General features: G+C 43.5%; 1 protein-coding gene across 1 annotated transcript in view; it reads left to right on the forward strand.

Moving 5' to 3' along the window:
* AOAH (acyloxyacyl hydrolase) overlaps positions 1-21,208 on the forward strand; it is an 80,542-nt gene that overhangs the window by 19,219 nt on the left and 40,115 nt on the right. The window contains exons 4-11 of the mRNA XM_005242197.4: positions 518-578; positions 1,657-1,756; positions 10,597-10,656; positions 16,323-16,393; positions 18,693-18,753; positions 19,265-19,335; positions 20,569-20,617; positions 21,052-21,100. Coding sequence (XP_005242254.2) covers positions 518-578; positions 1,657-1,756; positions 10,597-10,656; positions 16,323-16,393; positions 18,693-18,753; positions 19,265-19,335; positions 20,569-20,617; positions 21,052-21,100 — 522 coding nt within the window. The remainder of the gene's footprint in view (positions 1-517; positions 579-1,656; positions 1,757-10,596; positions 10,657-16,322; positions 16,394-18,692; positions 18,754-19,264; positions 19,336-20,568; positions 20,618-21,051; positions 21,101-21,208) is intronic.

Below are 21,208 nucleotides of genomic sequence, written 5' to 3' on the forward strand. Positions count from 1 at the left end.
GAAAAATGTCAAATATTTGTTTGAATGCAGTTACTCTTGCACAGCTCCTGCTCTACACAAAACATACTCTTTTAATTCTCACAACCCCCTAGAAGCTCCAAGGCAGCTCTAGCAGTAGCATCAAGCCCTACATCACCTTCTGCGCTTTGAGTTATGTATTTGTTTTCTTTCTTCTTGCAAGCCTACTGAGCTGTTTGTTTAAACCGCTTAGAAGATGCTACGGCATGCATGTTTTGACTTTTCCATGATGCCATGCTCAGAACATTTAGAAAATACTAGTTATCCTTTTTAGCCTTTACCATGTGGCTTGTCAAAAGCCAAAGAAGGGCTTTAGGCAAGGTTAGAAGTTCAGGTTTTCCCATTTTCTGGTGCCGTGCTGAGGTCGGAGATTCACACACCTTCCCCTAAGGTAAAGATAAAGCAGCATTCACCTTAATGAACAACGCCTGCTGTATTTTGACTGTTACAAATCTAGTTTCACTGTGCTCAATTACTTTATAAAAATTATGTTTCCTAGAAACACTGCAAGGTTTCTGTTATGTACTTGCTGAACTTTACGGACCGCACATAGCTGAACTGTAAGTATTGCTGCATCCTCTCAGATCTTTGCTTACTTTGTTCTTGACATGTACTGATGTGCTGTCGAAGTGTAGGGGTTTCATTCTTAAAATCATGGTGTTATTATTAAAGCAGAGATTGCTTGAGAGTAATTCTGGTTTGGCATTTGGCACAGCTATTCCTGAGTGAATAAACACAGACTGTCACTGGTAACCATTTTCATACTCCATTTGAATCTCAGATCAGGCCCATCTGATGTAATTACCTTTTGAAATTCGGCTTGTTTGGCTGAGGCAGGAATTTGAATAACCCGTGTGTGTGTGCACAGGTTCTACAGAGTCACACTACTGTAATGCTTGGCTCTTACTTTCCCTTACCCTTAATGTACCTTACCCCTACATCCTCTCAGCCCCGACCTTGATGCACACTCTTGGGGAAACCTCCTAAGTAATGAAATTGAAAAAATAAAATGTAGGTCATTTTATTCCTCTTTGAAAGTTCTTAGTTTAATTAACAGAGCTTTTGCTAGACCTTCTTCCTCTCTAGGGTTTTTATTTTTATTTTTAAAACTAGCCAAGGGACTGCAAAGTGCTTACAGGACTAAGAAGTGGTATAATCAAACGTTTTAATTTAATTCCTGATTAGACCAGAGGTGTGTCCCAAAAAGAAAGAAACAATGCTAACGCTTGTGCTGGGTGATTAAAGGTTAAGGATCTTTGAAGGATTTCTGGCTATTTTCTTGAGTTAATGATTGAACATTCATATGTGCCAAATTGCATATCCGTTAACTTTAACCTTTAAATCTTTGTCAGACTTACGATTGATTAAAAAACAGTCATAATGTATTTGATTCAGGTGCTGCATATAAAGCACGGTGCTTTTTCATAATCCTGGGATCCAATTTTAAACACTGAGTAGGATGCTGTGGCAGAAAATTGTTAGGACCCAACACTGTATGAGCAGCAATTATGAGCCACGGTGAAGCGAGCTAAGGTTATTGTTTGGTGTTGGGGAGATTTAGCTTCCCATGGAAATACCTTCTACTTTCAAGCACTCAGAAGAACATAACAGTCTTTGTTTATGCACCATTTCCTTCAGCATAGACAAGGAAATGAATGCCGATGTGGTCTGCCATTCCTTGAAGCTGTGTAAACCGGATCCAGGACAACCACTTTGTCATCTCTACCCTCCTCCAAAGGTGAGTTGGTTTTCCGCTTTTTTCAAAGCTACTGATTGTGGAAGGTCTTGTAAGCTGCAACTGAACAGTACAGAGGCTTCCAGAACACATGCATTGTCTGGGAAATAAATGTCAACATTGTGAGTTTGGACACTTTTAGAAAATGTCCGTTTGAATGAATGGTACATAATACGTTAGCTGTGTGGACCATCAACAACATGGTTGTTGAAAAGTGGGAATTACAGGGCCAAAGTCTCTTGTACCAGCCTGAGTCAGAGAAGAAGAGCAGGGCAAATAAAATCTTATTTTCTCCAGACTTTATTGTTAAGCAGTACAATAGCCCCAAACCAGATACTCAGCTGAGGTTCTTTGATACCACTGCTTTACCATGGCGTGACAAGTTAGACCTACGTTGCTTGATCTGCTGTAGCAGCCTGTGTAGGCACCAGTTACCCGATGCAAATGCAGGGCTATTTGACTTGGATTAGTCTCCAGTGCAAGAGGCTTAAGCTAACGTGCAGAATCTTTTGCCACAGGCTGGAAACATTTATTTACCACTGCTTTTTTGATGTACAGTTATTTGTTAGGCCACAGTAACTTGATTGCATGCCCTAGACCTTTGCTACTCAGACACATACATATCTGTGTAGGTGTCTAGTTTGTTTGGGGATTATTTTGGTTGTGGAATTTTGGTTTGTTTTTTACAAGTCATCATGCAGCCCCGGTCACACTAAAACCTGTGAGTGATGGTGGTTGTTTGGCAGTGTCGAAAAGCCAGTGATTCACTTGGCATCTATTTTTGTAAACCTTTTTCCCTGCATCTTGATGGATAAAGACATGTTCGATTTCTATAGGTTTGCATAAGAGGTTTTACACAGGGCCTCATTCAACAGCTATTGAAATCAGTCGAAGCCTTTTTATGGGCTTCGGTGAGCTGTACTTCATCTCCAAGATGGATTTAGTTCTGCTGACATTAAGACCTGGAGAAACACTTTTCTTCCAAGAATGGCAGTAACATTTGTTTTATAGCAGGTGTGTGTTCTATATGACTAGTATGCTCTGTGCTATGCCAGCATAGATATATGGGTGTGCAACCAGGCAAGGGCGAAAGAAGAAGAGTGCAGACAGCAGAGAGGACCCACACTAACTTAACTCCACCAGGATGTTGCCCAAACTTTATCAAATGGGTTGCTTCAGGAATCCTGCATCTGAACTGGTAAAACAGTTCATGGGTCTTTCCACCCTTTGCCAAGGTACATCAGAGCTACCCTACTGCAAGCTCTCCCGGAATAATTGCCAGGTCTTTACTCACCCTGCAAACATTCATGAGTCTCCAGCACTTTCTGCCCTGGTGACTGCATGGTTTTTCCCTCCCCTGCAGAGCAGCAAAGACCCTGTCTATAACTGTGGGGCCTTTTTTTTTAAAAAAAAATAATTGTTATTTAAATGAGGAATCCTGAAGGTAAAGGTACAACAAAGGCTGGCAGGTTTCCCCAGCCCCCAGTGTCACAGGTCACCCAGGAGGACAGCAGGAGCTGTAGCAATAGCAGCTGCACATACACCACACTGCCACCTGGGAATTAGATTTTCATATGGACTCACTTGGTTGTGGGGGGGAGTAAAGAGAAGTAGACACCAAGCTGCACCCTGCCTTCTCCTGGTAGCAGAAGTACAAGGTGCTTCTTGAAGTAAAAGAGGATGCAGGCAACAAACTGCAGAGAGGGATGGACTCTCCGTGGCTGCACAGTGAGCTGGGCTAACAAGTCTGGAAAGCAGAGCTGTTTAAATTGAGCTGGCTCCTGTGCAGAAATTAGAAGATCTATGATGAAACGCTTGGCCTATCAGCCAGAGGGGACAAGATGCCACTCGTGGGGTTGCTGTCAAATCTTTTGGTAGCTCTTCCCGTCTCTCAGAGCAGGTGAGAGACCAAGCTGTTGATTCCTTCCACCTCCAGCAGCAGCTCCAGTGGCTGCGCTTTCTGCAAGGAAAACAACTGAAGACGGTGGTTTTCCCTTTTGTTTTTTAAACTCAATTTGGATTCATATGCATGACCTGGAGGCTGTCCATCTGAGTGACTGGCTCAACCAAATCCTCTCCCTTCCAAGTAGTAGTTAAATCCCTTTCTGTCAAGGTGTGTTTCTTGCCAGGAATAAGGGAACTCTACCAAGAAAATGATTTTTCTGCCCTTACTGTGCCCTTCTTTATAGCTTGTCTGGTGCCCAGAGACAGCATGAGGAGGCTGGGGGAAATGGGAGAAGAAGAGCAGTGCTTAGAGTTATGCTCAAGTGGTTGATAAATTGTCGACAGTAACTCTGTGACAAGTCAGCCTGAGTAAAGATGAATTATGGGTGAAAAAATTAATATACAATCAGAGACAAAAATGCATAAAATGCAGTTTACCTCACATTTGCTTCTTTGGTTTGTAATTTGATTGATCACTTCAGTTATATGAACCTGCAAATGTTGGCGCAGTCCCCTGCCAAGTGTTTGAACAAGACTTTAATACTAATGACTGTTTTGTTCAACTCTATTGATTTTCAGGTACTTTGTTTATTCATTTAGAATTCTGGAGACCCGTTTTCCCAGAATTAGTATCATATTTGTACTGGCAGAGGGAGTAAAATAAATATAGAGTTACATGCCCTTAGAAGGCATTATAATATTCAGGTTTTAATTGCCTTTAAGATAGTAAATATCAGTGTGTAGCTGCTTTCTCAGTCTATAGTTTATCTTGTTCTGTTTCTGTGATGTTGTTCTAGTGAGATCATTTCTTGAGGAAGAAGGAGCCCCTCCTTCAGAGGCCTTGCAAACTATCTACATAATGGAGACGCTGCAAGCCGAGTAAATGATACGTGCATTATATTACATACTTCCCTGGTCTCTGACAAATTAGCCCAAATTAATTTTTTTTTGCCAACCTGCCTGGAGCCATTAGCACTCCGCAATTATTCTAGGAGACTTGTCTCTAATTATGAATAAAAAATATTGCTCCGTTCGCACAGAGCACAAATGCTTCCAGTGCGGAGCTGGAGGAGAAGAGCACCTAACCGGAGTGAGGGCAGCCCCGTTGCAGCGGGTCCCTGGGGGCTTGGGCAAGGCAGGCTGCCCTGCGCGTGGGCAGTTTCAGGAGCAGACCCCTGACGTTGGTGGGTAAGAGTGGAAGGGGCACTTCTGGATCACCAGAAGGGCTGTACGAGCAGATGTCACTCGTAATGGGGTCCTGTGAGTCCCGAGTTGCCACCAGTGGCCTGTAGAGCAGAACCTGGGCCAGGGCTGCAAACGCAGGGAGATGCACATGTGTAGGCTCTCCCGCTGCATGTTTCTTGCCCAGTGAGAGATTCTCCTCTACCTTTGGTATGAGGGTAGCAACCTTGGGAGTCCTTCAAGTCAGGAAGCAAAATAATACTGCTCATTGGAAGTGTAGGCTTACCACAGGGAGCTGAAAACCGGGCAGTTTGTAAAGCTGTTGTGATATGCCTTGTGGTTTAAACTGCATCAACAGCAAATACTCTAACATTGGCTTCAGCACTGCTCCAGAACAGTGACAGTGGGTACAGGTATCCAAGCTGGCTGGTTTAGGATGACTAGATGTTTTTTCAAAAAAGTTTATTAGCTCACATGGTAGAGGGCTTTCTGCACAAGGTCCTGTGATACCTTTCTCTAGCAAGTGGAAAGGGCTGAAATAGGGTGAGGTGTTTTAGGCACTGCCTACCAAGTTCCCCTTCTGGCCCCAGGAGCAAGCAGGTTTGCAGGAGATCATTCTCAGCCTGTCTGCAGATTGTTTTAAGCCAGCTGGCCTGTTCAGTTAAATGGCAGTACTTTAATTGATTTTGTTGGGGCCAGAGTAATGGCTTGACTACACCACTGGAGTCCTGCTGCTGGCAATCTCTTAAACGGTCTGTGTTGGAAGGAACTTGTACTTCTCTTTCTGCCTTTCAGAGTGCCTCTTCTGCTCCCCATCACTTTTCTGCACCGGATTGTTAAAGACCTTGTGGCTGCAGATTTTAACTTAAGCTCCAGTAGCAGGATTTTGCTGGGAGTCATCTTACATCAGAAAAAATATACATATTTATGCTAATGACATTTTATCTTATCAAAATAAGCTTCATTGCCACAAGCACTCAAGCTGGTTCATGTCGCCTCCATCAGGTCTTTCACTGACTTTGTAGAAAGCAAAAGCCACATCCCTCACAGACATTACTGCGGCCAGCCTGTTCTTTGACAGAGTAGGAGCCAACCATGTCTGATTGGAAAGAAGAAACCCTTTGAGGTTTCATAAAATATAAATACACCCACTGTTCTCTCTCATCGCTCTCTCTCTTTCAGTGAAGATGCGAACTGCTTCCCGGGAGGTGAGGCAGAGCTGGGCTGTGGGGTGGGAGTGCTGCTGCATTCCTGGTGAGAGCACGCTGCCAGCCCAAGGCAGACCTTGTGGCTGAGACCCGTTTCCTTCTTTTGAGACCACAGGCTGCAAAGCAAGAATCTGGGAGGCAGGCTAGGTCCTGGGGAGGAAGATGCCCTCCTGTTAGCCTTTCTTTTTGGAAATAGGTAAATCTACTGAAATGTGAGTTGTTTCTGCTGCAGTCAGAACTGAGCGCTGAAGAGACAAGTTATAGATGAGTGATAGCAGAAAGCACAGTTTGAGCCACTAGTTCTTCCTTTTTCACTTGTTTCCCACCATTTCCCCTGTTCCTCTTCATTGGCACAAAATAAAATGAAAGGAAAAAAAAACCAAACCAAAAAAGCAAACAACCCCAAAAGCCAAACCACACAACCCCAAGCTTCCATCAAATAAACCCAAAGAAAACAGGGTGCCATGGGGGTTGCAGGTTGCTGTGTGCAGCTGTGTCATACCAATGCAGATGCTGCCCCAGGCATGACCTCTGAAAACAAGTCTCAGAGGTGACCATTGGTCATGATGATGATGGCAAGGATGTCCTCATGATGTGAGGACAAGGAAGCATTGCTCATGGATGCTGACTGTGTTTTGCAGAGGTAAGGTAGAAAAAGTAAACCAAAATGTTGAATCCAGAACACACAGAGTCCAAGTCCAAAAGAAACAAGTGGCATAAAATGAGCAGAATGAGCAGAAGACAGAGACTTGCCCTTTGAGAAAAAGGAACAGAGTCAGCCTTTGTGTGTTTTAGATCTGGGCTTGCAGGGAAGGTCAGTATTTTGCATCCAGACACATATCATTTGGTCCGGCTGTCCCATCTGCAGATTGAAAAGTGGGAGTCGTTGAACAAATGTGTTTTGCTAGTGGTGTTTATCAAGCTTTGCAGTGTTTTGGTACCTTGTTATGCATATTCCTAGTAAAATGATGATGAAAATGAGTTAGAAGGGAAAGCTGGGAGTGTTTTGTAAATGTCCGCTCTCCTGGGAAGGAGCTGGCTAACAAGGGTGATAAATGAGAACTGGAATTGGTTTGTGTGTTTGTTTATGATGAGAAATAGGTCTGTTTGCAAAAAATTCATTACTGGTAATACATGGGCTCTGTGGAAAGCATTGAAAGAAGGCAGTGAATGAAATCCCAGTGATCCCCCTGCCCCATCCATGATGTGGGTATCTGGTGTACGCTGGGTGGCAGGGCTGTGCCCATTTGGGCAGATGGGGCTGGCTGCTCCCCATGACCTCCGCACACCCTCCGGCAGCAGCTGTGAGTTTGTCCATCAGCTGCTGGAGCCTAGGGAGCCCCTTCCTCAGCAGCGGAGGAAGCAGAGGAGCTGTAAGAAAGAGAGGAGGCTGCTTGCTTAGCAAGAGAGGTTGTGTGAGCTGCATGGCCTTTGGTGGCAGGTTTGTCATGCTGGTGTCAACCAGGGATTACAGGTGGTCCATGAAACTGAGTGTTTTCGCCTGGATGGGTGTTTCAGCTTTACAGCTGACCCTGAAGTCCTGGATGAAATAACTTTTGCAGCAGGAGAAGATCTCATCCTAAGCATTTCAGAGAGAGCATTATCTGCAGGCAGGGGGCATTCAGCCTTTCCCCCCTTGCTTTCTGCTTTCTGTGCGCAATATTGCTGTAGCTGCCCAGTGTGCATTTCTCTTGCTCTGCTGCTGAGAACAAGAGTCTCTCCTCCCCTGCCCAGCAGAAAGGGATTGATAAATCCTACTTCTCTGGAATTTTTTCATCTATCATACTCAATTCTAAGCCACTTTCTTCAGCTGTCTCCCAAGTTATTTTATTGCAGAAACTACAGCAGCTGGTAATGTACAACATAACTGTAGTAAATGCAATGTTTGGGGTTTGGAGGAAGCAATTGCCCAGGGAGAGGAAACCAGGAAACTGTCTTGGCTCATTCCTAGCATCTCTCATCTATTGGTGACGTACCCAGAATTTTATAATACTATAGACACGATGAATTAACCAGATATTAAGCACATGTATTAATGTGACACATATATTAAAAAATAATAACTTAGAAGTCTGTGTTCCTTGCTGCTTATGCTTATTCTTCCTTATCCCTTTATATTGTTCACTATACATTTCTGACCCTTGTGTACCACAGTTAATTAATCTGCTTTGATCACTGCCTAAATCATTTATAATGACATGCTAAATTTTATCCCCAGCAAAAAAATGTCAGTAACGGTTGCTTTAAATGCAAATATATGCTGCTTTAATATTCCAAGCTGGCATGCCCGCTGTTCAGTAAGGTGCCATCACTTGAGGGATATTTTCTTTTTTTCCAAATGCTTTAATGCTATCACTTGGCGAAGCATACTTTTTTTCCCCCGTGTTGAGTTGCCATAGCTCCAGCCTGATAAATATAAACTTGTGCTGAACTTTACCTCGGAGCCCTCAGTTAAGCCAGCAGTTATGTCCTTAGGCTGGGCTGTAGGAGGGACTGACGGCAGGTCATGGTCAGACAGAGCAGTTTGTCCTTGCTAACTATTTTGATCAGAAACAAGGTGCTAACGTGTTTGTGATACACCAGATTTTTCTTTCCGTTTGAAACATTTTCAAAAGTAATTAATTTCTATCTCCTTTTAAAATTTTATTTTATTTTTACTGATCCTTAAAGCCTATGGAACAAAAGCCGTTACTCCTCCTGAAAGATAGTAAATGGGCAGTATTATCAGCCGCCTTCATGCTGAGTGCTGAGGGGAAGGACAGAGGCCATCACACAGACACTGCCTCACAGATATGACTGTTTGCAACATAAATAAATGGCATAATAAATGTAGGACAGCATATGGGAATTATCACCAATGAGATGGAAAGATATTGTCCAAAAGTGAAAAAGGAGCAGCAGGGTAAGCACACTAGTGTTACCCTGACAAAAGCAAATGCTTTCACCTGAAGTTTGCACCTAAATCTGCAAGCTGAGCTCATCTCAGGGGCAGTCAGCAAATGGCCACCTCAAGAGCAGGGGACCCATAGTACAAACTTAAATCACCCTCCCAGACCTCTGTGGCCGTCTTTTTTCTTTTTTCCCCTAAACTGAAGTTGTGAGATCTCTTCCTAGCCATAGGAAGATGTAGCTGGGTTTAGAAAGTGTTGTTCATCAGAGTTATTATACAGTTGTTGAACATTTTGGACTGCATGAGCATATCTGGAGCATCTCCTCACCTCCGTGACTGGGAAGAGTCCTTATGGCAGGCAAACCAGTGTGGTCCTTCTGTGCTGTTGTACAGGACAAATTTCTGAAGGCCAGGGGTAGACACTTAACAGCATGGTGCAGAAACAATCCCTGCTTATTCCCCATGCCTCAGCATTTAGCCAGGCAGGACGCAGGGCTGTAGACCCAGGTGGGCTGCAAAAATGCATTGGTTGAGGTTTTTGCAATGGCAGAGCCTTGAGGAAGGCTCAAGAGCAGGACCTTGGCAGTGCTTGGCAGTTCTTGGCTGTGGCAAGCGGCTGTCGGTGTGCATTTGACCACAGCCCTGCTGCACCACTCATGGTACATCTGTCCTGCTGCCAGCGATGCTGGCCCCTGGCTGTCACTCACACTCACAGATGGTGCCCCTTGCACAAAATGTCCTCTCCTCCTTCGAGGACCATATGTATAAAGGGATTTGAGGAATTATTGGGGTATCACCAGTAGCTGATTCTGTAACCCATGGCCTTATGATGGCCAACCTCTTCTCCTTTGATAAGGACGTCTTTCCAAGATCTTGCAATAGTTCTCCCACTCTTACTTTGTATTTAGGTGTAAATATCCTCATTGTGGAGGAATCCCCAAATGCTGCTTCAGCACAAGTCTTCATGGACCCAACAGAAGAACAACCTTGCCACTGTCAGTGAGAACTTGCCCTCCAGGGCAGGTATTTGCAGAGTAAAAAGCTAACCTTCCTAGACTCTAAGCATCAGATTTGCCTTCCAAACTCTATTCCCTGTTTTGTACCTTCCAGCATATCAGCTGTTCCCCTGCTGAGATGAACCTCAGCCATGTAATAACCCTTACCAGTGCAAGACCAACTGTTTCCTCTGTACCCTTCTCGGCAAGTCAGACTGACATTGCACGTGTAACCCTTTTTTTTGGCCATCTAATGAATGAGTTGTTCTTCAGGAGGAATCACTGGAGAAGTCTGTCCTCTGCAGCTCTGCAGCTCACACAGTGCAGTCAGGATATGAATCTCAGCTTTTCAACTGATCTGGACTTTTGCTTAGGAAATAAATGATGCCCTGGAGCAAAATAAATGAACTCTTGCAACTGGAGTTTCATAAAGGGTGATTGGATAATTGATTGTTAGTTCAATAAAAAGTAACTGATGATGATTTTGTGAACTCATACATCATTTTTTGTCCTGTGACTGATATATTTAAAAAAAAAGGCAGGAAATAGGGAGAAAATTTGGTAGGATACTGTGAGGCTGACCTGTTTTGATTTTTTTGTTTTGTTTTGTTCTTGCTCTTCTAGGTGGGGCTGAGTACTGCAATAAGAAAAGCAAAAAGGATTATGAAGACTTCCATGGACTTGGTAAGAAATCAGTGGCATTAGGGTGTTTTACACTATACTTTCATTTTATCAGAAATGAGTCCTTGCTTATTTTGCCTGATTGTGAATCCACCTGATCAGGTAATTAAACTGAATGCTGGCTCACTCCTGCTTGGTGTAGGACCTGGTCTATCAGGTGACACTGGGAAGAAGGAGAGGGAGATAATAGAGAGAAAATACTAAAATATGGGGAGAGCAGAGAAAAACCTCATTAAAAATGCAGACTGCTTGTAGAGTAGGGATAACTCTCTGTATCTATCCAAGACATAAATTTATGTCTGAAACTCAGGCAGCAGCAGAGGATCTCATCTGTGAGCACCACAGTTTAGCTCCACGCTGAGATGCTTGCTTGTACTAGCCCAGTTTGCCTTTGGTGGGGCAGCCAGCCTTAAAACAAAATATAAGTAGATAGAGATTTTGTTTAGATTCTTTTACAAAAGCAGGAATTTCCCACTCAGCCTTGCCCTGTGTTTTTCCACCCAGAGAAGGTTCCTGCCTTCCTTCAAACTTCTTCTGGTGCTTATTATTGTTCCTCCTTGTTTCATGCTTCTTCCTTGTCCCTTATCATCCCTGCCTTGTCCTTGTGGGGGCATATGTAAGAGGGAGCCTCATGAATCAAGCCACTGCCTCAGAGCACAGCCACTGCACTTTGGGGTTGTCTGAACTCAAGCAATGGCCTAAATGCAAATTCTGCATATTTTTCCTTTATTTGTGAGAGGCTGCCTTTGCCTCTTGAACTTGAAAACTGGGATTTGATATCTTCCCACCTCCGCCAGTTTTCAGATTTATAGAGAATCTCTAACGGGCAGCAGAGAAGGGAAGGGCAGCTTTTTTTCTGCTGGGTTCACTTATATGAGTCAGCTTAGCCATAGGTTTTGCTTCCAGTTGTCTTCAGGCACTTAATGCAGAGCAAACGTTTTAGCTGTTTGTGAAGAAATTATAGATATTGCTTCTTCATGAATTCTTACTTTGATGCTACTCACAAAAATGAAGATTGAGGTGGGAAATTAGTATTTGGGTAATTGCCAAATTGCTGAGCCAGGGAAATAAATAATGCGCTGGAGAGACGGGTCTCAGCTCCTGCAGAACAGCATCCAGCAGGATCTTATTCATTTTCCTTCCTATTCGGCACTGTGCTACTGATGGCCTGAGATTTCCACTCAAATTACATGAAATGTCTAATCCCCTTGTGCTGGGTGCAAGTCCCCTTGTTGACACCTGCAGCAAGATGCCTTGAGTCGAGGAGACCCTCTCTGTTAGCCAGAGCCTGGATGCAGGTGCAGGGATGAAGAGGGATCAGCGTGCAGTGCTGCCCCTCAGGACACAGGGCTCCTTTGCTCCCTTGTGTGTGCTTCTACCCTTGGCATATTCGGCTGCACCCCTTGCATGGCTGGGTCTGTCTGGCCTTCATGGACCAAACATGCCGTGTCCTTTTAGGCTCTTCTGGGTAGCACGGCATGGTTGGCATCAATCTTTAGGTGCAATGGGGTCTCCTTCCAGCTTGCCTCTACTCTTCCATATCCCCAAAGCTGCTCAATGCCCTCATACCTCTCTCAGTCTCCATTGCAATGCCCTTGACCCCTTCCTGCTCCCAGTTGCCAATTTACCAGCGGGAGGGACAAGCAGACTGTGCCCTGGCTATATACAGCAAGGTCATAGTTGTGTTGCTCCAGTAAACGTGTTTCTAAACCTACATAACTGCACAATACAAGGTCAGCTCAAACTAAAACCAGTATCATGTGGTTGGTTTGGCTTCTTCTGCAGTTATTCCTAGCATGTTTCCTCTAGTGACTCTTGCTGAAACTTATTTTAAACCTAGAAAATTAAAAATAACAACATTTCTGGAGGCATTACTGTATCTCTCAAATTCCCCTTCAACCAGATTACAGTTAATTTCAAATCCAGAAAAACAATGTAATAGGAAACACAAAGGAAAGATCTCTAGGAGAGAGCACAGCATGTATCAGGCTTGAATAAGTCCCATATCCCAGAGCGGCAGCATGTGATGAAATAGTAAGAAAATCACCTGCACAACCTGAATGTTGCCAAATCAGGGTTTTTTCACCTTCCCAGGCAGATGTGTGTACCAGTGAGCAAAGGCCAAAGCAGCTGAGGTGCTCTCGCTGCTTTGGGAGAGGGTTGCCTACCTGAATGTGTGGCTGATGATCCAGAAGTGCCCTGTCTGTGGTAGAACATCTCTGCATCCACACTGCTGGAGAGAGAAGAACGTTCACCTGACCTCTTTTATGCTCTGGCTGATGCTGGACAGAAATACCAAATTATATCAGTTCAATCTTCCCGTATCTGCTGCTTTTGCCCTATTGCATGTTTGGGGAAAGCCTTCTGAAGAGGTTCTTGCAAATTAGCTATCCCCATTTTTGCTTGGCAGCTGTGTGTGAGCATAAAAAAGGAGATGTGATTATGGCTGTTGGTAGAGGGAATGGGAGGTTGGTCTGGGTCCCAGGGGTTCATATTTACTGGGCGTTTCTTAGGATCATTGTGGATTTGGGAAAAAGAAAAGGTATTTTCCAGATGTAGAGATGCAGTGAAAGTGGCAACAACCCGAAAAAAGTCTAATAAATGTCTTCATTCATTGAAAGTAGTGAGCCATCTGTGAGCGACTGGCTTAAACCAAACACCAACAAGCATTAGGGACTCATAATTATTCTTTTTTGTAAAATCAATTAAAATAATTATGGAAATGCCATTAGGGAATGTTAACAGACAATTAATAAAATACTGCTGTTATCAATCACTGCGAGCACCTCTAGCTCTAAATTTTCTTATGGGTGGAGAAGATACTAAGAGGCATCTTTGGGCAACAGCAGTGAAAGAATGATTAATAGAGTCGTGGCTGTAGCATTTAATAAGAGTGAGCGCCATGTGTGCAATCCTGCCGTGACTACATGGTCCCTGCAAGTCGCGTCCTGGCAGCAGGAGAAGTGAGAAGCCACAGAGGGAGCAGAAGGGAATTGCAAGGCAGAGGGGAGCATGAACCAGTCTCCTGCTCACCCATTCACGTTACTCAGGCACAAGTAACCCATTTCTGCCCCAAAACACATACTGCAATTGTAGCCAGGCTCTCCTGGGAAGGACCCTGTAGTGCCTGCTCACCTGTGGCATCACCCATACCACTTCCAGGTTACCATCGTGCCAACTGTTCCTACCAAAGTTAGGCAGTCTCTGGGGCTACAGGATAGTTTTCCTTTAAAACTAATGGAGATCTAGTTGGCAACAATTTTCAAATGACTAGCTGAGGAAAAGGCAGGAAAGATTTTATTCTACTTACAGCAAAGGGTAGACTTTACATGCAGTCTGTGAGCAGAATGAAAGGAGGCTTTATTTATGTATATATTTCTTGCAAGCCCTGTAGTTTTTCTTTCTGGTGCACTTTCAGCTCCAGATGCCTTAACTTCAAAGACTTTGCATGCTGTGACTTAGGCTGAAGTGAAAAGCTGACAGCTCAAATGAAAACACTGCAGATCTTAGCCTGATGGAAAGCTTTAAGAGCCTCTAGTGCTGTTGTAGGTAGGATTAGTCCTACATGGAGGAGGTGGGGGGAATTGGCTTTCCTCCTCTTTCCAGGAAGGTGTACATAGGTTTGCAAAGCTCTCCGAGAAAAGCTGGCGTCCTGCTTGTGTGCCTCTCATGCTCTCTGCCTACCTGGCCTCACATGCATATGCACACACAGAGAGCAAGGAGGAGGGTTTCATCCCTACTGTGCTGCAGGACATAGCCACAAGGCAGCCAGAGGTGCAGAGGGATGGGGAAGAGTGCAGGGCAGCTGGAGCCTCAGCAGTGGGACCAGGTTGGTCTTTCAGCTCAAGGAAAGGCCCCACTCCCTGGCTGCTTTTGGCAATTTCCATCCATTTCTGTGATTGTCTGCTGGTTTCTCCTGTGACTCCACCAATACCCCTTCCACCTCATGGCCCCCTCCAAGCTGGTGAGACGCCAGCCTTGTCATTTGAGTGTGTTGGACGGCACTGAAGAGAGTTAATTAGCAGGGGTTTTTTTTGCAAGTTTCTTCTCTCTTGTCTCCTGGATTTTCCTCCTTTTTTTCCTCTGTTTTCTCTATTGCATCCTTCAGAAAGGGCACCGTTACAGCTCCATCTCCACTGTAGGTCTCCCCCACAAGGTATTACCCTTTTTCTTCTTCACCTTGCTGCTTGGTCACTTCAGCCACCACTGCAAATGTTGGCTACCATCTTTGTGCTTGGGGCTCTATCCCTTCTTCGTTACCCCAGTCCTTCTCTCCACACAGAGATCCTGGCTGTGACATATTGCTGTGGCTGACCTCCTGCTCTGGGCAGTCTGAGACCCTTATCTCCATCACCCCTTGCTACCTGTCCAAACACACACATCTCTGCCTTCCCTGGAGCTGCAGGGCAATGCCCTGCACACGGTGGCCTCACTGCCCAGCAGTGCTGCCTTGAAGTTCTCCTTTGTCACTCAGAGTTTATATGCTGAGGTTACTGCCCCTCACGGTGAGTAATAGCCTTTCGTTGTCCTCTCCTGAGCTGTATCCAACCTTTATCTTCTCTTTTATGTTAGATTTGGGTTGTAATCTCATTAGGGCAAGGACCGTCTTAATTTTTTTCCAGTGAATATAAAGTGTGTAACACAAGGGAGTTGATCCAAGGACAGAGCTCTTAAGTGCTATGGCCATATAAATAATTACCCCTGTTTGCATAAAGTTACGAGTATGCCCATCTGCTCCTCTGCTCCATATTTACATGCTGAATGCAGCCTTCGTGAATACAGTTAATTAGACTGTGCACCGACTAGCACTCTGTATTTATAGATCACTTGAATGTCCTCAGTGTTTAAAGGCACCTGAACTTACAGTGAAGCCACCACACGAGCAGCATGTTTGTGGAATTGGCTGCCAATGCAAAATGCAATGGTTCCACAACGTGAACATTCATTGGGAAGGTCTCTTTCAGCTTCTGAAGCCACCTGGCTACCTGGAACCTCAGCTGGATTGGCCCATGGCTTTGGTCTACTAATATTGCAAACTTTAAAAATATTGAAAAAATTATTATCTTGCAGCAGCTGTCTTTCACAGCTTGCACATTTGGCCAAGATAAAATGTAGTAATGAAATTTCCAGGTAAACATCTCATTAAAAAACCAAGGCCATTCTATGCACGTGCTGGATCCTCCCATTTCTCCTCTCTTTGGAGTTGTTCCTGACCTCTGACTTATCCACCCCTCCCTGAGTGTGCAGAAACCAGCCTCATGGCTCACGATGTGTTCCTTTCACTAGTTCTGCACTAAGTGTCAGATACCATCATGTTTATTGAACATAAGAACAGTAATTTTTACAAAGAATGAAAAAAAAAACCCAGACCTTGGGTACATGAGAGGAGACAGTTTCATGGGAGCTTCTTCATTCCTTTTTAATTTGACAGCTCTTTGAAGCAAGAGTAGTTGGTTTGTAAAATGTTCAGTCAAAATCCTTAAGTTGACTGCTGTGTCAGGTCTAAATCCACTGGCATGTAGCATCCTTAATGGCATCACTGGAGTTTTCAGATGTTTCTAGGCAGAAAATACATGATTTAGCTCTGGACTTCACTGATGCTGAATATCCAAGCCACACCACCACTATGAACTAATGCATCCATCTTCTTTTATCTTCTTCCCCTCCAGAAAAGCTTCACGGGGTTCTCAAGTGTTTGTGCATTTCCTCTTCTGGCTAACCTGTGTGAGAAGATTAAATAGTATGTATAAAATTTTCAATCCTTAACCAGAAACAGAATACGGTACATTTGTTTCTTTCAAAAATCATCCTCAGTTAACAAAGCTTCCTATACTTTACTTCTGTTGGTTTCCTTCATAAAACCACTGTCCAGGTAGCACAGAGGGAGGCTGCACAGAGTTCAGGTAAGCAAGATTCCTCAGAGGGATCCCTGTGCTTTTTCAGCACTTAAAATACTTGTGTAATTTTAGCAGGTCGCAGAGGTCAAATATATGACACACTCAAAGATACACCACCTCCAAGAGGGAACCAATTTCTCCTGAGGTTTCCTGAGCCCAAGACACTCCTCCGTTTCATTTCTCCACCCAGCTGTGGTGCCCATGGCTCAGCACAGGAAGCCACCAGCACCTATATAACTCTGTGAGGAACACGAATTAAGTGGCAGTTGCAACATGTAGGAGAATCTCAAGGTATTTAAGAAAGCCGGGTGGATGGTGGACAGGAAAAAAACTTCTGGCAGTGCTGACTTTGAGTCAGTTTCTGAGAAAGGCTGAGGGCATCAGCTGGGCTATTACTCCTAAAGCGTATTTGTCAATGTACTCCAATGAGTTGGAGGATTCAAGCAAATTAAGACTAAATCAGTACTATCAGCAGTATATTTTGACTGATTTGACTTCCAAGATTAACTTGCTCACCTATTTCTGCTCATTTAATTGAAACTGCAAATATCAGGAGTTTATTTGGAATGGATTGATTAACATGAAATGTCTTTTAAGTGCCTTTGAAATGTAAGTCAGGACAAATAATCTGGTGAGTTCAGACAGTGGAAGAAGGAATCAAATTGTATAACGTGTTGGATCGAATGTATGCAACTCTTTGGATCTCTTTCTCATGGACTCTCACTTGCTTTGGTTTTCTCTTTCTTCTTTCTGTACCTACAAAAAACTGTTTGGCAGTTGGAATTTTAGCTGGTCTGGATCTGTGCCAATTCCTTGCAACCGAACCAGAGAGGTAGCCCAAAGCAGCATGTGGAAATCATTGACCACAGACAGATTAAAGGTTATAAGCCCCACCAGGAGTGCATGCCACCTGTCTTCTCTGCGTGTTTTCTTATCCTGATGCTCATGCAGTCTGAGGAATCCATCCTCATTGCACCTATTTGCTCGCTGAGACAGGTTCAACATCTCTTATGAGTTCAGGAGGTTGAAAAAACTCAGAAAAAACTTTCCAAGGAAAGGCTGACTAGCATGTCATTCAAAGAGTGCTGCCCACTGGGCCAGATATGAAAGGCTGCTCAATATAGGTGAGCTAAGCTCTGTCCTGTAGCCAAAAAGAGATGCCACGCTTGGGCAGCACCATGTGAAAGCTAATACATGTCCCAGCTAAAACAAAAGCGGCACAGAGCTGACACCATCATTTTAACACCTGCTTCGGGTACTGCTCAAACCTATAGGGTTGCTGAAAACAAAAGTCACAATGGAAAAAAAAAGATGTAATTTTCAAAGGTTAATGTAATTAAGCGCTGTGGGGGACCACTGAGGGCTCAGGTCTCCACTGCTCAATTCAAGGTAAAATACTTTTCTCAAATATGTTTGAGCATGGCGAGAAGTTTGTGGGTCTACACACATATATTGCAAGATAAGGCTCTGATCCTCAGTTAAAGCGTGAGGCCACCTGTGCATTCAGTGTGTACGGTCTTTCTTCATATTGAACCCACTTTTAGCCTGTAAAATAACATTATTTTTCTTTATACATGTAGCTGCAGCCTTGCATGCTAACTGAGTCTTCTAGACTGAACACAACAGGAGAGAGACGGTGTAAAGACTTGAGGGATGAAAATGAGAAAGGATATTTGCCATTTGTTTTTAACAAAAGAAGGAGGTTGGTCTCCATCAGCATGAGGCCCTATTGGGAGCTGTTTCCCAGGTAGAAGAACTTCCATTAGTTTTTCATATCTGGCAGATTTGCAAGATCTGCCAGGCTGAGTGTAGTATTTATTTCCAAAAAAATTATAGTTACTTTTACCACAGATTTGATGTCCTGGTTTGTTTTAGAGACTGAAGGTTTGGCATTGCAGCCATACAGGAGCCCATCAGCCTCACCTCCACAGCTCAGTCAGCAGATATTGAAATAAATCAAAATTTGCTCCTTCGGACGGAATCGCTTTGCTGAAGTACAAGCACAGAGCTAAAAGTGAACATGGAGCCATGAACAACGTGCCAGCTGTTATCTGTTCTGCACGCTTTACCATGGTTTTTTTTTTTCTTTCTGAATAGGTTCCCTTCCATATGTTAACACTTTGTTTGTTTTTTTTTTTACAGTGTTATAAGAAATAAACTGCCTTTTGAAGATTTTGATGGAGATAAATTTAGTACTTTCCCGGTAAGTAAAGCCTTTCCTTTGGTACAGTGATCCCATGATAATAAGAATGTCTATAGGATTCCTCCTACTTTCTGAAAAGCCTTATTCATTCATGTGAAAATAGATATAGGAATGAAGTGAATGAAGGGGTTTTTTTCTCATAAAAGGTGGGTTTTTTTTTTCTGGATGAAAAAAACAATCATTCATTTATGCCACCTGGGGACATGCACACATAAAGCTGTGCTCCCTGCAGAAACAAATTGCTCTGCTGCTGAGTGGTCTGTTTACTGAGTTAATAAGAGTTGAAGTAAATTCATATACAAAACTAAATTAAATTGCCAGCTTGTCTTATTTCTGCACCAAAGTATGCAAGGTGTCATTTATTAAAGCCTAGCAAAGGGATTCTGGAATACAACCCATTTACCGGGTTTTATTTTTACACCTCGAATTAGAGTTTCATTTTGGATATTTTAAACTGAAAACACAAGCATAGCAATGACCATCCTATCTGTGTGCTTCTCCTGGCTTTTAGACATTGAGGGGCTATCACTGGCGAGGCAGAGACTGCAATGACAAAAACTCCACCGTGTACCCTGGCAGACGGTAAAACTTTTCGTGATTTTAAAGGCTTCCTAATAATTGTGACTTCTTGAAGAATGAGCTCCAGATTTGGTTTTGGCCATAATCTAAGAGAGCATGCCACTGCTGGCTGCCTGATTTCACTGTGCTGGGGACAAGAGGGGATGATCGAGACCAGGGATGTGGTGCATTAGCAGGGGTGGTGCACAGGTTTCTTTCCTTTCTCTGAAGCATCTGCAGCCAAAATTGGTCAGACAGACCGAAGATGGGGATGGAAACCAAGCCGCTGGGGCTTACAAGCCTTATGCCAGTTGAGCTAACGCGGGCTGTGCCTGCTTTAGGGAGCAGCAGGGCGGGAGGGCAAAACAGTGGTGCTCATGGTTGGCTGCTGAGCTCCAGCATCCAATCCTCATGTTAAGTTGCTGGAAACATTGAGCTAAATATGTGCCTTTCTAAGTGAGTATCTTCCAGGTGAATACCTCCCAGCTGCCTGAGCATGGACTTCCAGGCACACCTGAAATGGAGAGCACAGCCAGTTGTAATAACATGGCCTTGGTACCTCACTCTTGCTATTTCATCCTGAGCTCAAAATATTCTTTCAAAAATAGAGCTCTCCTGTACCATGGGTTTGTTAAGAAGTTGTTAACCAGGACTGATTTTAAAGCATAGGCATTCACTGGCTTGTGACTAGATAAGATGATTTTGAGGGCATGGGTTTGGAAGAATTGTATGCCACCAGCCTGGGCAGCACACCTGCATTAGCAGAAATGGGCTTACAGAGTCCATGTGTAGTGCCAGACTGAATAGATGGAGTCTCCCTGTAGAAGAGGCCTGAGCTAATCCTACTGTGTTACGGGCCAAAACAAATCTTCATTACGCGCACTGAATTTGGAGCGAGGGTTTTGGTGGATTTCAGCAAACACTTAAAAGCAACAAAAAGGCAGGGAAAAAGGGTCTGTTGTCTTAGACCCTTCTCGTTATCCCTGTTCACTTCACGTAAGTGAATATGCAGAATAAAAGGGTAAGTTTCATCCAGCAACTTCCAGTATCATCTTTAAATTAATTTTGCATTTTGCTACAAAAAGTTGCCTCTCCTGGATTCAAATGGGGGAAAACCCCCCACCCTTCTGTGCAGAAAGGAATTTCTAATTATTTTGTATTCTTAGTGAAAAATGGCACGAAGGATCTGATTTCCTCAAAAGTCCCTTTTGCTTCATTTTCTGTAACACTGTATATCCTTATGTAACTTTGTTTTAGTCCTGATAATTGGGATGTGAAAAGTGACTCTAACTGCAATGGCATATGGGTAAGTAAATGAATTTGCATCTTATACTTCCTTTCTGATGCTGCGTCTCTTTTTTTCCTTCTTTTGAATTAGTCTGCAAATGTTTCTTTTTTATTTATTCTGGTTTATTAACTGATTGGGAATACTCCTATTTATTTACTGCCTTTGATATTCCAAGTAATAAAACCGTATTTATTAAAAACTAAGGAAACATAGGGGAAGCAGTTATGAGCGTTTGTTTACTGATGCTTAAGATTATTTAAACTACAGCTATTGTAATTAATTTAAATGTACACATACTCATTAAAATAATGTAATGGAAAGCATCGTTATTATGATGCAGTGCTTCCTGCAGGCAAACATTCAAAAAAAGCTAAATTCTCAGCCTCTGTTTTGTATTGCCATTTTCAGGCACTAGATAGATACTATCATCTGCCCCTTCTCTCCTCCAACAGGGTGTGGATCCAAAAGATGGAATTCCCTATGAGGAGAAATTTTGCAAAGGTAAATCTTTACAGTCAATACAAGAAACAATGTCTCTTTTCTTTTCATTTCATAAATGCTTCAATATTTTCATGGTCATTGCTAATGTAGGGAAAGATAATGGGCTTT

The sequence above is a fragment of the Falco peregrinus genome, chromosome 5 (genome assembly GCF_023634155.1).
Source record: "Falco peregrinus isolate bFalPer1 chromosome 5, bFalPer1.pri, whole genome shotgun sequence".
Classification (NCBI taxonomy): Eukaryota; Metazoa; Chordata; class Aves; order Falconiformes; family Falconidae; genus Falco; species Falco peregrinus.